The following is a 14,923-nucleotide window of genomic DNA, read 5'->3' on the forward strand; positions in this document are numbered from 1 at the left end:
GTCTATATGCAAACTGCATATACTCGTATATAGAGAGAAACAAACTTTAATGATATGCCGGAGATGTTAGCCTGACATGCTATACTCCAGGTGTTGGGTAATGGTTATGATATATACTGTGACACACACACACACACACACACACACACACACACACACACACACACACACACACACACACACACTATGTATATATATATAGTAGAGATCTTTACAAAGTTTCATTAAGGAATGGTATCTGGATAGCGCAGCAAAACACGGACACACGAGGAAACGAAGACAGGCACTAACTATCAACAAGGAAATTTATTTCTGACACGTTAGTTAGCGTTTGTCTTTGTCGTCGTTTCTTCTTGTGTCGGTGTTTTGCTGCATGCGCTATCCAGATGCCATTCCATGATGTCCGACCAACAAGCTCATATCGCCACCCTCATCGATTTCATTAAGGCTCGTGGCTCGCAAGAACGTCAGCAGCGCTTTAGTGGCGCGTAACGCACAGCATGTTTCGCAGTAAAGTCTATTCACTATAATAAGGCGCCTATCAGTGTGATACGTGAGCCTAACGTATCTACACCAGACAGACTATCAGGATCACGATGTTGCGAATGATGTGATTAGTACTATAGAATTTACAATAAACAGCCTGTGTACCAGAAGAGGTGCCTCGTCGACTATTGTTTAAATAAGCATTTGCGTAAACAACACATTGGAATTTGTAAATCACAAAAGATGAAACAAGCTTGCCGACTACTTGTTTAAAGACAGTCTATATAATTAAGAGAGCCAGAAGGACAATTATTTGAGAAGGAGAATCTGTGTATTTGAAGTCTTTGAACACGACACGAAAGTGTCCTGAACGGTCGTCTGCGCTGTTTCCCTGACATTGGTGCCCACAGAAGTGGGCGGTTCCTTGCAGGAAATAAGACAGTGGTTCTGAATAGAAAAAAGCGGAGCGCCGAGATAGAAACAACAGGACGCGGACCGAGCTGTTCTTAGAACCACGAGATAGAGTTTGCCCTCACCGTTCTACCTTCTTACTTTCACATTTTCGCTATGTTTTGTTGTTTTTCGTAGTCTATAGTAGCCAGTCTCGCTGTCAGTATTGCTCGCCTGTCGCATGTACGGTCTTTGACAAAAATATACGGGCTACGTTGCCTTCGACCACCAGGCTGATTAGTCTCATTGATATGCCATAAACGTGATCGGAAATGACAATAACTCTCGTACTCGCCATCCAGTAGTTTGTATACAACAGAAGCGTCATGGGGACCGTGCCACACAGCCCACCAATATATGTAGCGAAGGCAGTGAAGGCGCAGAGTAGCCCACGTATTTTTGCAAAAGGCTGAACTTCGCATGTGTGCTTGTTCGCAACGAGACATGACGTGCTCCTGGTTAAATGCCGCATCGCATCGTTCAACTAACTGATTGGCGAGTCACCAACAGTGCAGATTCGCATGGCCCTCCGCCATATAGTGACGCCAAGAGAAAAAAGAATAACGTCGTTTCGAACCTGTCAAAACATCGGAGGCATCGGGGACATGGAAGGCGTTTTACTTTGCATGCAATACATGAATAGGATGAAGCAGCGCACCCAAGTACAAATCAGCTGTGTGTATAGGCGTGCGAGTTCCTCTGTGAATACTTTATTGGCGATATCAGTATCTATAACTGATCCATGTGATATAGATCAGTGGTATGTATAGTGCAGTACGTTTACGTGCGCATGTTCCGTATCTTCTATTCGATGCAATAACAGCTTACCACGTAGATTTGTCTCCAGCCCACGACCACCAGAAATCTCGATGCGTCTATTGTGCGCAAGAGCTATAAGTGAGCTGGAAAAGCGATTAAAATCGCCGTCAAAGAAATAACGTCGAAAACGCCGCCTGTTTGCGCGATCGAATTAACCATACGCAATGACTGCAGAAGGGGCGCAAAAGAATAGAAATAAGCTTTTTGTTCTGCATACAACTGCGTTCTATTACCATGGAATAATATGGCTTCTAGGTGCTCGGCAATTATATAGCAAACTTCTTGCATTCTGTCTAATCATTTGGACACTTACCGCGAAGCTGGCAGCTGAAACTTTAGTACCCGCTGTCCGTGTCTTCTATACATGCACACGTATTCGCCTGCTTGTTTCGATTGGTGACGTTCATCAGGCACTACTGTACCGGCATGAACACGAAGAGCCATGCAGATCGAGCCCGGCAGGAAAAGAAGCCGCGATGTGATATGACCGGAAGCGTCGTTATTCAGCACCGGACGGCGCAAGTATGCTGCGATTATTAAAGTAGCGATTATTCGTCGTTCCTGCGTCGCCCGATGTTCGATTGCGGTTACCGAGCCGGCGGTGACCGACGACGCGCGCCTGATCGTGGCGACAACGATTTGCAAGAACAATCGAGGGCAAAGCTTACCACACTTGAAAAACAGCTGTTAGCTCATTCGTTTCGGATATAACGTCCATGCGAACCAACACAAAGCGCACGCTAGATTACTTGTATATTGGTGATACCTCCTGAAACATACGCTTGCTTCTTCTGCAACGACGGTACCATGGTCACACCGCAATCTATCACGCTGTCATTGTAACTCCACTTAAGTGGTACGCAATCCCAAAGGGAAGAGGGGATGACGTTGACTGTGACGTTGACTGTGACGTTGACTGTGACGTTGACTGTGACGTTGAGTGTGACGTTGAGTGTGACGTTGACTGTGACGTTGACTGTGACGTTGACTGTGACGTTGACTGTGACGTGGTGCTGCTGAGCACGAAGTCGCTGGTTCGATCTCGGCTGCGGCGACCGCACGCCGATGGTGACGGAATGCAAAAACGCTCGTGTACCAAGCATTGGGTGTGCGTCAGAGAATTACAGGCGGTCAAAACTAATCTGGCGTCCCCCACTACGACGTGCCCCATAATAAGATCATGCTTTTGGTACGTAAAACCTCGGAATTTAATTTTTAAGGAGCATATTGAAGTGGGGGCAGGGAGACTTACTTGGCGGGTGCGGTCAGTTAGGTGATCAACTATCTCTCAAAGCGCAATGCTTGAGGAAATTCTTCTGCGTGAAAAGGAAGCATGTGGCCCAACTTTACAAAGATTACAGTTGCAGCTGAGAGGTGCTGGTGTCACTATCGCTGTTCAGCATGCGCAGCAGTGTGATCAGATAAATGCTGCCAAATTCTGGCCAACCTCAAAACAAGTCAAAGTAAGCGACATGGCTTGTCCAAGAATAGCCTGAAGCGAGCGAAATATTCCAACTGGAGCCCGATACGAGTCGGTTTAAATTGAAAATGCATCTAGTAAAGTACACTAATATTCAAGTGTGTTTTGAGAGACGGGTTAATTTTTTTCTAACGTTTGAAACGTTGGAAACGGGTGCCCCGCCAAACCTCAACGAGATCGCCCACGACGCAGCGCGTGCGCTTACTGACCGCGCCGTCCCAGGGCAACCCCACCTCGCCGAGACAGACCAACCGGGATGCACCCATTACGTACAACGAAATCACAAAACACTTCTGCCTTGGACGCCGCATCTTTCCGCCCCCACACCCCAAACTTAACAGACCGCAGGCGCTAACCCTACGCTTATTTCAAACAGACACGTACCCAAACCCCGCCAAACTCCACGTTCTCTATCCTGACGCGTACCCCAGCGACATGTGCCCCTCGTGTGGATACACGGCGACACTCGCACACATGCTCTGGGAGTGTAGAAACGCTCACCCCGACTCTACCTCGGACAAGTGGGAGAAGTCCCTCAGAAGCTCGCTTCTCGCCGACCAGCAATGGGCCGTCCAGCAGGGCCCACGAAGCGGCCGCCTGCAGGTATTCCCTGTCGGTCCCTACGTGGGAGACGCCCGCTACGCCCTAAGCGCGTCCTGCAGGACTCAAATAAAGTTTGTCCAGTCCAGTCCAGTTGGAAACGCGGTCACAAAGCGGCGTAATCATTGATTATAAATTTACCCTCCGATTGTCATCCGATGGTTACATTAAGGTGAAGCTTATTTATGCCTATAAAGTGATGAAAGTTAGAAAACAGTTTTTCACAAGGAATCAAGGAAATTTCTCAATTCTAAAGGACATCTGGATGTTTGACCGTGCGAAAGCAGAATATGCATGAAACTCTAGCTTCATTATTTCAAATAACTCGAACTTCAACGAGCCAATAGTATAATAGCCGTAATTAAATGCCAACACCGACACTGGACCGATTAATCTTCCGGACAATTTAGCAAAATCAGTGGGTTCAACCTGCTTAAAAGTGGGACTGGTTACTGTTGATCCGAGGGATCAAGACGAGAAAGAGAGAGACATTTATTTCGAGAATCAGCACGAAAGAGTTGTTCTTTCTTCGCCCGGGGTGGGCGGCTCCCTTTAGTGCAGAAAGCCGTTGGCGAGTGCTGCTTCCCGTGCCTGGTTCACCAGCTTGCGCTGATCTTGAAGTTTATTTGTCCTGCCTGCTCAGAAGAACGGGGGCAGAGGCTAAAGGCAGCATAGTCTGACAAAAGGCACCTGCTCCTATTACAGTTCGGCACGTTGGCCGAGGAACATAACACAATATTGCACCTTTAATCATTAGAAAAAAAAACATTTCACAGCAGAAAAATGACAAGAACAACAACAAAAATAACTGTGGCATAATTCATGGTACGTTGTCAACGTTACGTTGTTATCACAGACTTGTAGGTTTGAGGATGCGAGCGAAGCCTGCCACGATTATTCACGATGCTACTCTGCGTCGGCCTGGTTTTTTATGGCGTCTGCTTTGTTGCTGGGCGCGGGCATTCCACCACCATGTGGCGGAGAGTGTCCGGCACTCCGTAGCAGAGAATATAAAAAAAATTCGTCGGCCCTTCCACTCCGTAAAGATGGTTAACCAGCGAAGCTGAAACGTACGGCCCCGGTGTTGATCACTGGGTTAATTTCGAGGGTTCATTAAAGTATTTCTCAATTATGAGGTTACACACACGTTCGGCTGCGACGCAGAGAGCGACGCCACTGACGGTATATGCCCCATGTCCGCTGTTGTCGCTTGCGTTCGATGTCTCGTAGGTAGCCTACATGCAACTGTTGCACGTAGCCTCCCTAATGTCTCGAGTTTGCTCGGCGGCGTGGTTAGCAGCATTCGCCCGCCATTGCCGCTTGCGCTTCTTCGAAATTAAATTGCATCAAAATTAAATCTATCCGTCACATAATACAATGAATGGCTCGTATACCCCCTTATGCAATGGCTCATAACCCCGTAAACGCGGCCGGAAGAGGAGTGAGTGAGTGAGTGAGTGAGTAAAAACTTTATTGAAAATAAATAAACTAAAAAAAGTGAAGTTATACGCTGGAATGATGAGCGGCAACGCAGCCAGCTGTGGAAGAAGACGACGATGACGAACGCGGGAGCAATGGCACAGCGCGTGCCGAGCATGAGCACGAGCGCAAACCGAGGGGTGCCTACGAGCAAGCTGCGGAAGAAGACGGCGATGCTCGAGCCAATGCTGATGATGATAGTTTTCCGTACACAAGCGATTTCGCCTAGCCATATACAATTTCGCCTAGACATACAAAGCTTCGCTTTAAAAATGCACTGAAAAGCTAGAACTCAACCAGCCAACTTTTTCGTAACTTTCTGTTCACGAAAATGGCCAAATTGTCTGAAAATAATTTAAAACACGCGACGTAACAATGATGTCATCGGCGCCGTGGTTGCGACGCGAAATTTAAGAAGGAAATTTAGGTCTTCGTGTTGACCGCCAATAAATAAGCTACTTGTGTGAGAGTAACGTAAGCAGAACTTCGAAAGGATACTCTATACGAACCAGTGATGGTTTAAGAGTACTCTTCTATGTCCATATGTTCTACAACGTTTACCATTTGTACTTACAGTTCTGACGCCAAGAACCGTGCGTTTCTATTTCTTTATATCTTAACATATCCGTCATTTGATTCGCACGCTATGCGAGTTTCCGTCACACATATTTTCCAGCTTTCCGTTCTGTTGCTCGAATTTTAGCTGTTCATTTCTTTCTTCACTGTGTTCTAACACTTCCATTACATTTATAGCTGACTCTTTCAATATTATATACATGCCAGCGTTTTCTGCATTTACTTGTTCTTTAGCTACATACATTTGTGTGCACATTGTAGCAAAGGCCTCATCACTTCCACTATACACTGCTCCTTAATTCAAGCGTGTCGGCGCTAAAATGCGCGTCACTGTGTCTTTATTATCGCCAATTTCTGCATATATCCCGCTAAGACCCGTTGTACAATACATTGCACATTGCCTTCAACTTCCGTTCGAAGCTCACTCGGAAGCGATTACGCAATATATTCAATCTGGGTATGAAGTACGGTACATGTGTAACTGTAAAGAAGTGGTTTACTCATATTCTTGTCATCCGCTTTCGAGGAATCTGACACTATTGATCTAGACCTCTGTGTCGTCCCAGGCAGCCGGAAGCAACCTCGAGGCGTGATTCAAAATCACTGATATTGCGTGAAAATACCGGACGCGGCAGCAACATGGCAATGTACTAAACGTAGTAACATCTTCATCCCCGAGTTTAGGCAACGAAATGCAGTTTTTACCATAGCAAACATGAGGAGATGATGGAGGTAGTTCTTTTTTTCACGTACATGGAGATGCAGCTTTTGGTATCTAACCGCGGTATGCAGATTTTAAAAACTGTTCTTCACGTTCATAACATAACAGTAGACAATAAAAACCGCCTTGAAGAGCGATTATGTCCAATAGCTGTATCTGGGTCTCAGGAGGATTTAATGTAATTTCTGTTTCTCGAAATGTCGGTAAAATGTCGCAGAAACGTTGGCAATGACAGTTGCCAACATTTTTTTTAATGCCGTCAAGCAATCAATCACTCGGGCACGCCTTTTCCTCCTCTGCGCAGGTCCCCCACTCAAGCGGCGCTCCTTCCTCCAAGCACCGGCTGCCGGCCTCGTGCAACTCCGTAAGCTCCTCCCTGACCTGCGCCGGACTTCCACCGGCAAGGTCGCTCCGGTCACCGAGCGCGGCGGAACAGGGCGAAGAAGCGAACGCACGCCGGCACTGCTGACTAACAACTGAAGTTCTATGACCGCTTGCAGAATAAAATTTCAGTTGCTAGTCAGCGCCGTGGTTTTTGTGTCTTCCCTTCTTCGTCTCTCCTCACGTTTTGTACAGGCTGCGGGTCGTGCCGGTTTAACTGTGCCCTCCGAGATCGCAAGCGATCTCGGAGAACACGGTTTAATCAAAGAATTTTCTAAAAATATTACTACAGGTTACTGTGGCGCTATAGTATCTACGGTAGCTGCAAATGCGGTGGTTCAGCCAGCAAGCCAGCACGTGAATGGTGGGTAGTATACGTGGATTTGCCTACCCTTACAGAAATCATAAACTTTCTGTTGCGTTTCTATTGACTTTGTGTTGCCTTCACTAGAAAGTCTGTTGAGATTATATTGAATAGCGTGCATTATTTTGCAAGGGTAAACTTGGTCGTATAGCTCGAAACGGATTTGACACTTTCCAAATTGATCATTTTCAACACGATATTGCGTTATAAACGCGAGAATTCGCAGTGATTACGCATGTCCGCAGAGACTTATTGCTTTGCTTTGTTTATAAAACCCACGAGTGCTTGTAAATTAAAAAAAAGCGTCAGAAATAACGCACGGAACGTTTGAAGCCACGGCATGAAGATGAGACAAATACGCGTGCTAACCACCATTCCCATGGTGTCTGACCGATGACGGTGTTTTAGAGTTCCCTCTAGTAATTTTTCCTGTAAACGCTGTGTGTTATATCACCAACGATACGTAGCACGCAGATTACTGTTTGCGATGTTGTTACTTTGAACCGAATTGTGGGATACAAAGAAGCATGCAAGACAGGGTGAAACCGGAAGCACCTGTCACAATCACTCAGTCATTACATACGGTATTCTACTGCTGAGCACGCACGGCATCGTGGGTTCGACTCCCTGTCGGCGGTGACCCTATTTGGGTGGTGGCAGAATGCGAGAATCTGAGTTGCACGTTGCAAGAATCCCAGGTAGTCAAAATAAACGAGGAGCCCCCATTATGGCGTCTCGGCCCTTGCATTGCTTTGGAATGTTACATCACAATGTTATACCACAACAGAATTACACGAAAGAACCATGAATGAGGGGCCGAGCGCTTACAGTAATTGTAGCAAATGATGTATCAAACGTGCGCGCACATTAAAACTTGTTTTGGGTACATATACAAGGCTAAAAGGGACGGACCGAATTGAGCTATTGGTAAAGTTGCTATATGGAACCGTTGGTGTGCCATTAGTGCAGATTGCTTAGCGCGTTACGGTGTAAGACAACAGGAAAAAAAAAGGATTCACAAAGCAGCGACCCTTTATAAACGGAATTTATAAGATGTGTCTCAGACATAGCGGCTCCGAAACGCGTAGTCTCTGGATTATTTATAAATACAAAAGGCCCTGCGCTTGCAACATGGTTTCTCGTAAGAGACGAATGTTCACTATGGAGGCGCAGAGCAAGTTCATCAAAAAAAAAAAAAAAAGGCATCTTCTTGGAGAGGCCTCTGAATTGAAGTGACGAAAAGGAGACGGGCGTAACGGCGACATAAAAAATATAGTAAAGAGAACGTATATATAGGCATGGATTATTTTTTTTACCTTCCTCTTGTTTTTTTACTTTATTTGTCTACGTGCTCACGTAGCGTTGCTCTGTTGGGGATGGGCTTTTGTTATGGAGAGCTCTGCAGTGAAGCCTATCTCCCCATCTTATTATCATATAATAAGCAACAACAGCCAGGATTAAACGGAGCCAGACGGATGTTGCCCATCGCCTCTCCTCTTTCGTGTGAAGCGCTCAGTATATAGGAAGTGCGCGCACGGCGCAGGCCGACGGATCGGTCGGCGCCGTGCCTGGATCCAGCTCGCCGGAGATTACGCCGGGGGCAGAGCCGACCGTGATACGCGCTCAGCGCGCCGACCTTCCCCGAAGGTCCTCAGCCGGTAGAGGTCAGATCGAGAAGAGTCCCCGACGGCCCTGCTGTGATGGATGCGGGTTTAAGAACTGGAGTTTGGGGCAAGAAAATAGTATATAATCAATGTATTTCGACAGCACCCAACCATGGCGCCGAAATTTGGAGGCTAAGAGAAAAAGGATACTAAAAAAAAAAAAGAAGGAAAAACGGACCTGCCGGCTTTGCTGTTCTCTATATGCAAAGCTACGCTTCGACGATGGCTTGTGTTCGCTTCTCGCTAAACCGCTCCCTTTATGCGTCGTTCGACGAGTATATTTTTTGTTATGCTTCGGGATGTGTGTGCTTTATCTCGACGCTTTACCGTGGCGCTTAATTTCCGTTCCGGTCGTGTGTGCTATCCTCTTCTACTCCGGACTCTTCTATTCATCGCAGCATAGAAGCGACAGAAAAAAAAAGCAAAGAAAGAAAGAAAAAGAGAAAAAGAAAACCTTGAGGGAATGGTCAGATCTTGAGATTCTTGGTGAAGGAGGTAACCATGCAGTGAGGCCCTTTGTCACGCCGCGCAGCGTAGTGCGCCTAATAAAACTATCAAAAAGAAAGGATGAACCAGCGAGCTTTTCCACTGATGTTTGCACCATCCTGCTGTTATACTTGGGCACCCGTTCTTATTTCGAATATACTGCGGTGGACGTCATACGCCCTTTATCATACGCTACAGAGCGTCGTGTAGAACCTTGCCTTAATAAATTCAATAATGTCTCTATAGTGAGGCCGTCTCTACGATCGTCACATGACATGGTGCTTAGCGCGACGAAGGCTGCTGTAACGACGTCGCTTTACAATGTTACGGCCGCTTAACTCTATACCGCTTCTACCATGCAATAGTCAATGCAAGAAAAAAGAAATACCTCTTTGAGTGATGAAGGGTACTAACGTTTTAAATTTGTTCAGCGAAAAACATAACGGAGACAACTATTTGTTAACTTTATGAACACATTTGCGTATGATAAACTCGCAATCTCTTCTTATTTCTTAAGACCCAAAACACCACAAAGCGGAAGTTTCATTCCTACAAAGTGCCCGTCCTGTCATATGTGGTGGTGGTGCGTTCTAGCTACAGGCGGGTTTAGCCTGGCGACCGAGGCCGGAAATTGCTCCGCCCGAGTGTATGCGATATTTTCCATCTTTGTCCTTAGTGCTGTGTTAGAACGCTGCCAGCAAGATGAACCAACCCTCCCAGGTCCCAAAGTTGGTATTGCTAAGAGCTAATTTTGCAAATCCTTTGCGAATCCAGTCACTGTAACATAAGGGCTATGATACTGACGTCATCGAGGTCGCCATATAGCGTTGTACAGCCGGAAGCGGTGAAGAGCTGCGCTTTATCTCGATCCATTTACGAGCATCTCCAGCAGCGCTGTGAATGGGACAACAATATGGCGCATGTTACGTCACCTGAGTACTCCCTATGATAAAGATGATTACGCGCAACGCAGTAATGAATTTTGCGTTAAAGAAAGTACTACTACTTAGAGCGATAATAACAGAACAGTTAAGACAGTAACACCGACCATGCGTCTATAGGAATTGAAACATTGCAACTTTGTGCCTTTCACAACGGACGGCAATTAAAGACCATTGTTATATTGCTGCATTGTATACAGTGTACGTACAGTGCATGTACAGTGTATGTACAGGACGCTCACGTCATCGCTTGGTATAATTCTGATTGACTACCGTACTGTCGATTTCGAAACGCACTGCACAGTTTAACAGTGCCTGATGTAAATAGCCTCGCGAACGTGTGGCGCTTGCGGTGACACGTTCGCGGAGTCACGGCCTAGCTGCTCTCGTGGGCTCGGCCATAGTGCTCAGTTTAGCAGCATTTCTTGCACGCTTTCTTTTGTTTGGCGCAGTTTGACAGAACGTCGCAAACAAGGACAGTCACAACGGAGCGCTCTTCCGCGTTATTCCGCCCGCGGCAGCCGCGTTCCAGTATGAAAACCGCCAACCAGACCACCGCCTGGGCGTGCTAGACGTTCGATTTTGTGCCATCGTTCGCGCAGTCTCAGCATAGTAAACAGTGGAAATTCAGAAAATTGACATTCAGTACAATCCAGTGTATAGCATTCGCCTCAAGTCCCAAGCAAGCGCCGCATAAAAGCGTCGGCAGCCTTCCGCCTCAGCGCCTGCGGCAACGAAAACGCGACCACACGAGAGAATTGGACACGAACTCGACGGCGCAGTGCTAAGCGGTTTTTATTTCACGCCATGAAAGGGCGCAATACGTGCTTATAGTGACAAGCGCTCCCGTGTCTGCGTTCCATCCAACTCCATAAAGCGTAACTGACAACAGGAGCCGCAGTGCGCAATGATTCTTGTTCTTCATTGCTATTCATAGCCTATCACCCGTCACAGCAATACGGGCCGATATACTGATGATAATCATGACGGCGAAGAAAGAGGGAGAAAATTATTAAAAGGCAGAGAGAGAGAGAGAGAGAGAGAGAAGAGAGAGAAAGAAGTGATAAGGGAAAGGCTTGGAGGTTAACGAGGCTGAGCACGGTAGGCTGCCCTCCACTCGGGGAAAGGGAGGGGGGGGGGGTAGGATTGAAAGATCAGTAGGAAAAGTTCTCGTGCTCATCGCTGAGTCAAGAGATGCCTTGCTTACGTGCGATCCCGGGGGTAGCCTTTGTCAGCATCTCGTGAAATAAAGGAAAACCGGCGTTATTCTGCAACACCCGGTTAGATTCCGCCATGACTGTCGAATTCGTCACCTCGTCAATTCTGATGGACTCGCAAGTCTGCTATATACGGCCTCTCTGATTGGCTCAAAACGCCAAAAACGGTGGCGTTTGACAGTGTCCCGAATAGCATATCCCGTGTGAGCTGCGATCCGTCGTCGATGTTCTCAGACACACAGCCATCGACCGCAATTCATCCGTTTTCTCGTAGACTTGTGTTCAAGAGCGAGCGCACTAGCTGGCCCAACGTGCACGCGCTACACGTATATATACTCGTGGTCGAGGAGCACCGCTAAAAAAACCGCGCGCGCTTCCTTCCCGCCAGATCGAAATAGCGTCGCGGGCCACTTGAAAGGGGCCATGGGGATGAAACGCTCCAATAAACAACCTGCCGCGAGCGAACCACGCGAGAAATGCGCCAGCAGGCCCAGCTCGCCAATCTGTTTTGGCCTGTATAGAGCCGGTTGTTCATGGTGCGGGTCACGTATGGATTACTCACGCTTGTTTTAAACAAAGTATGAGTTGAAATATTAGCAAGATGTCACTACTTTTACGGCGACAACTTTTGAGCGATCGACCACGTTTTTAAACGTGGTTTTAAGCAAAGCGCTGCATGAGTGGAGGCCTGTTTGCGGCGGCTGCTGCGAATCGCGCTCACGCGCTTCCTCTCGCGATCTCCCGATTTGCGAGGCAGTCGCGCCACACTTCGTTCCGTTTGGAATGTGCCGTACGAGACAGATTGTCCCCGCCAACGCGAAATGAAGACACGTACACAGCTGCGCTCAAATTTCGCATTAGGGAGGATCGTAATCGTCGGTGAATTTTTGTTGACTGCATTATTTGATCACTAACATCTTTCTAACACATAGGACGAGACATTCTCTTTAACAGGCTCATTTGCATCCAAACGGCCAGTGACTTCAATAGTCGCCCCTAACGATATATATGGCACCATCGTGACGCCGCGCACAGATCGCCGCCGCACAAATTCGCGCGCACGTTTGTGTAATATAGGGCGCCGATTTCTCGCTTCGGGGTCACGACGCGCGGCCACGGCAGAGAAGCAGCCCGACTGTTTCCCAGGAACGGCCTGTTTCGTGCCTTTCAACGGCCTCGCTGTGCGGTGTGTGTACAACCGGGGAACTCAACAGCGCTCGCTTTCCGGCGCGTGGGCGACGAAAAACGCGGACGATCGGTGGTTTCAGCGCTTCTTTGCCGGCTCCTCCAAACATCTGCGGCGCGCGCGAGACCTCGAGCGCCCTCCGAGTTCAAGGGGCGCGCATGCAAAGAAAAACTGAAGCGAGCCATGTACCAGACACGTTCAGCAGGGAAAACGAACGCGCGAATGATCTCATACTTTTTCCCGGATCGAGACCGATGTGTTCCTGCCTCGGATACAAGCGGCCGTGTTGATACTTGCTCCTTGCGGACGAGGCTCGCCGGCCTCAAACAACCGGATTCGAGACTCGGTTTTAACAAACAAGAACTGCGTTCCTGCTTGCGTTGCCTTATTAAATGTAAACTTTTCGGGCGGGCGTACCTTCCATTTTCATTCTCACTTCTCACGTCAAGCGGTGCAGCTGGTTGCCATGGGCTACCGAAGTTTTTTTCTGTCTTCTTTTTATGTTATTTCCTGATACTAAAGCAGGAATGTTTGCAGAAAGGGACGCATCGAGTCGAAACAAAAGCTGAGCTTCGCGTTCTGAAACTGCGAAGGCGTGCTTTATTAATATATGTTCTTTTTTAGTTGGCTCAGGCACACCTGTATATTGGTGGCTCGCGGCGCCGACAGCGTCTGCCAATCTGTTTGCCCCGAAGTCCGCGGTCATTTGCATGCTCACAGGTGTATGGACACACGCCGGTGTCCTGCGTATGCGCGGTGGCTCTCAAAAAGCGTGCACTGTTACGGAAGCCAGATCAGCCAACCTGGGTCGAGAGATGTTCGCACGCTCCTTCACGTTCTGAAGTTGTACTCGTCAATAATACACTTGAGAATCTCAAGTACTATGGAAGATAATCACGCCTAAAATGTACGACATACATTTCAAATCGACTTCTAATTTATCCTGTACTGCAAAATTTATTATCGCGCGCTAGGTATGTTAGAAAGGAGCGCGCGGAATTTGGTCGATTGTTGCTGCCGCCACGTGGTGATGTGGGGACCTGTATGCTTTGATCCTTTTTGCCAGTAATGATTCAGTATATAAAGATAGAACCTGAATTTTCCTGAAATGTGCAGGAGGGCGTTCCGGGCAGTAAATGCATCTGATGTATTTACTGCTAACCACCAAGTTCTTGAGTGTTAAGGCGCGGCGTCCGTATCTAAGGACCCTTATGGAAAAAGAATTACTGCGTTCTACTTTGACAAGTTTTGAATGAAGTTGAAGATACACGAATTTTGTTAGGAATAAATCATCAGCGGAAAAACATTAATGACGGAAAGGAATAAGAACGCTTCGTGACCGGCTGCGTAACCTACAGGTTTATTAGCTACGGCTGTTGACAAGCACACGAGTCATGAGCCGTCGAACAAAGTCACGGTCCTCGATCACCTGAGAGCCGCCCAATATGCAGCGTCCGGAACGCTGCATCGCTCTTTCGTTACCAAGTGCGCGCCGTGTCAGCCGCTTCTGCGCCCGCGATGCAATAGCAACAGCCGCACGGGCACCAGCATTAGCATATCCTGGTCCACGCACGGCGTCCTCAGATTGAATTTCTTTCACAACATACTGTTCGCCGTGTACAGGTATGCGTGTACAAACAGCTCTCTGCAGCTTCGTGCGCACGCGTGGGCAGTTCTTTTCCTCGCACCTCTGCTCATATCCTTCTCGGCTCGGCCTCACTTCATCATTCACATTTGGCGTGTGCACAACAGCGTGCGCCTCCACGGCCCACTTGATAAACACGGAGGCGGCGGCGAGAAGAGAGCGGCCGCCTTTCCTTGACCGCTTCCCCCCGTTTCTTCCTTTCTGGTCTCCCCATCCTCCTCCCTTTTCCCTTTCCCTCATACCACACCCTTCCTGACATTCCTTTTTTCCTTCTTTGCCCCACTTGGCATTCCCTCGTTTCACTTTCTTCCTTTTTTTCTTTCTTTTGAATTCTTTATTTCCTCGGGAACTGCCGGAGTTCCGCAGCGTCCGGCGTAGTTAAGCAAAGGTCGGCCTTCTGCCTTTGTTGCGGGAGGCAGCAGCAGGCG

At 47.8% G+C, this 14,923-nt stretch overlaps 2 protein-coding genes across 4 annotated transcripts in view; one reads left to right on the top strand and one right to left on the bottom strand.

Annotated features, from left to right (window-relative positions):
* Positions 1-14,923, bottom strand: part of LOC119433668 (uncharacterized) — a 96,658-nt gene that overhangs the window by 55,516 nt on the left and 26,219 nt on the right. Inside the window, exon 1 of one of the 3 annotated variants that reach the window (XM_049659413.1) lies at positions 3,008-3,026. The exons of the other annotated variants lie outside the window; for them this stretch is intronic. The gene's annotated coding sequence lies outside the window, so the exon portion shown is untranslated. Of the gene's footprint in view, positions 1-3,007; positions 3,027-14,923 lie in introns of those variants that run through there. 3 annotated transcript variants of the gene reach the window in all.
* The window catches only part of LOC119433670 (metalloprotease TIKI1), a 128,114-nt gene that overhangs the window by 13,446 nt on the left and 99,745 nt on the right, over positions 1-14,923 (top strand). Inside the window, exon 2 of the mRNA XM_037700922.2 lies at positions 6,916-6,975. Within this exon, the coding sequence (XP_037556850.1) occupies positions 6,916-6,975 (60 nt within the window). The remainder of the gene's footprint in view (positions 1-6,915; positions 6,976-14,923) is intronic.

The sequence above is a fragment of the Dermacentor silvarum genome, chromosome 11, assembly GCF_013339745.2.
Source record: "Dermacentor silvarum isolate Dsil-2018 chromosome 11, BIME_Dsil_1.4, whole genome shotgun sequence".
In the NCBI taxonomy this organism is placed as follows: Eukaryota; Metazoa; Arthropoda; class Arachnida; order Ixodida; family Ixodidae; genus Dermacentor; species Dermacentor silvarum.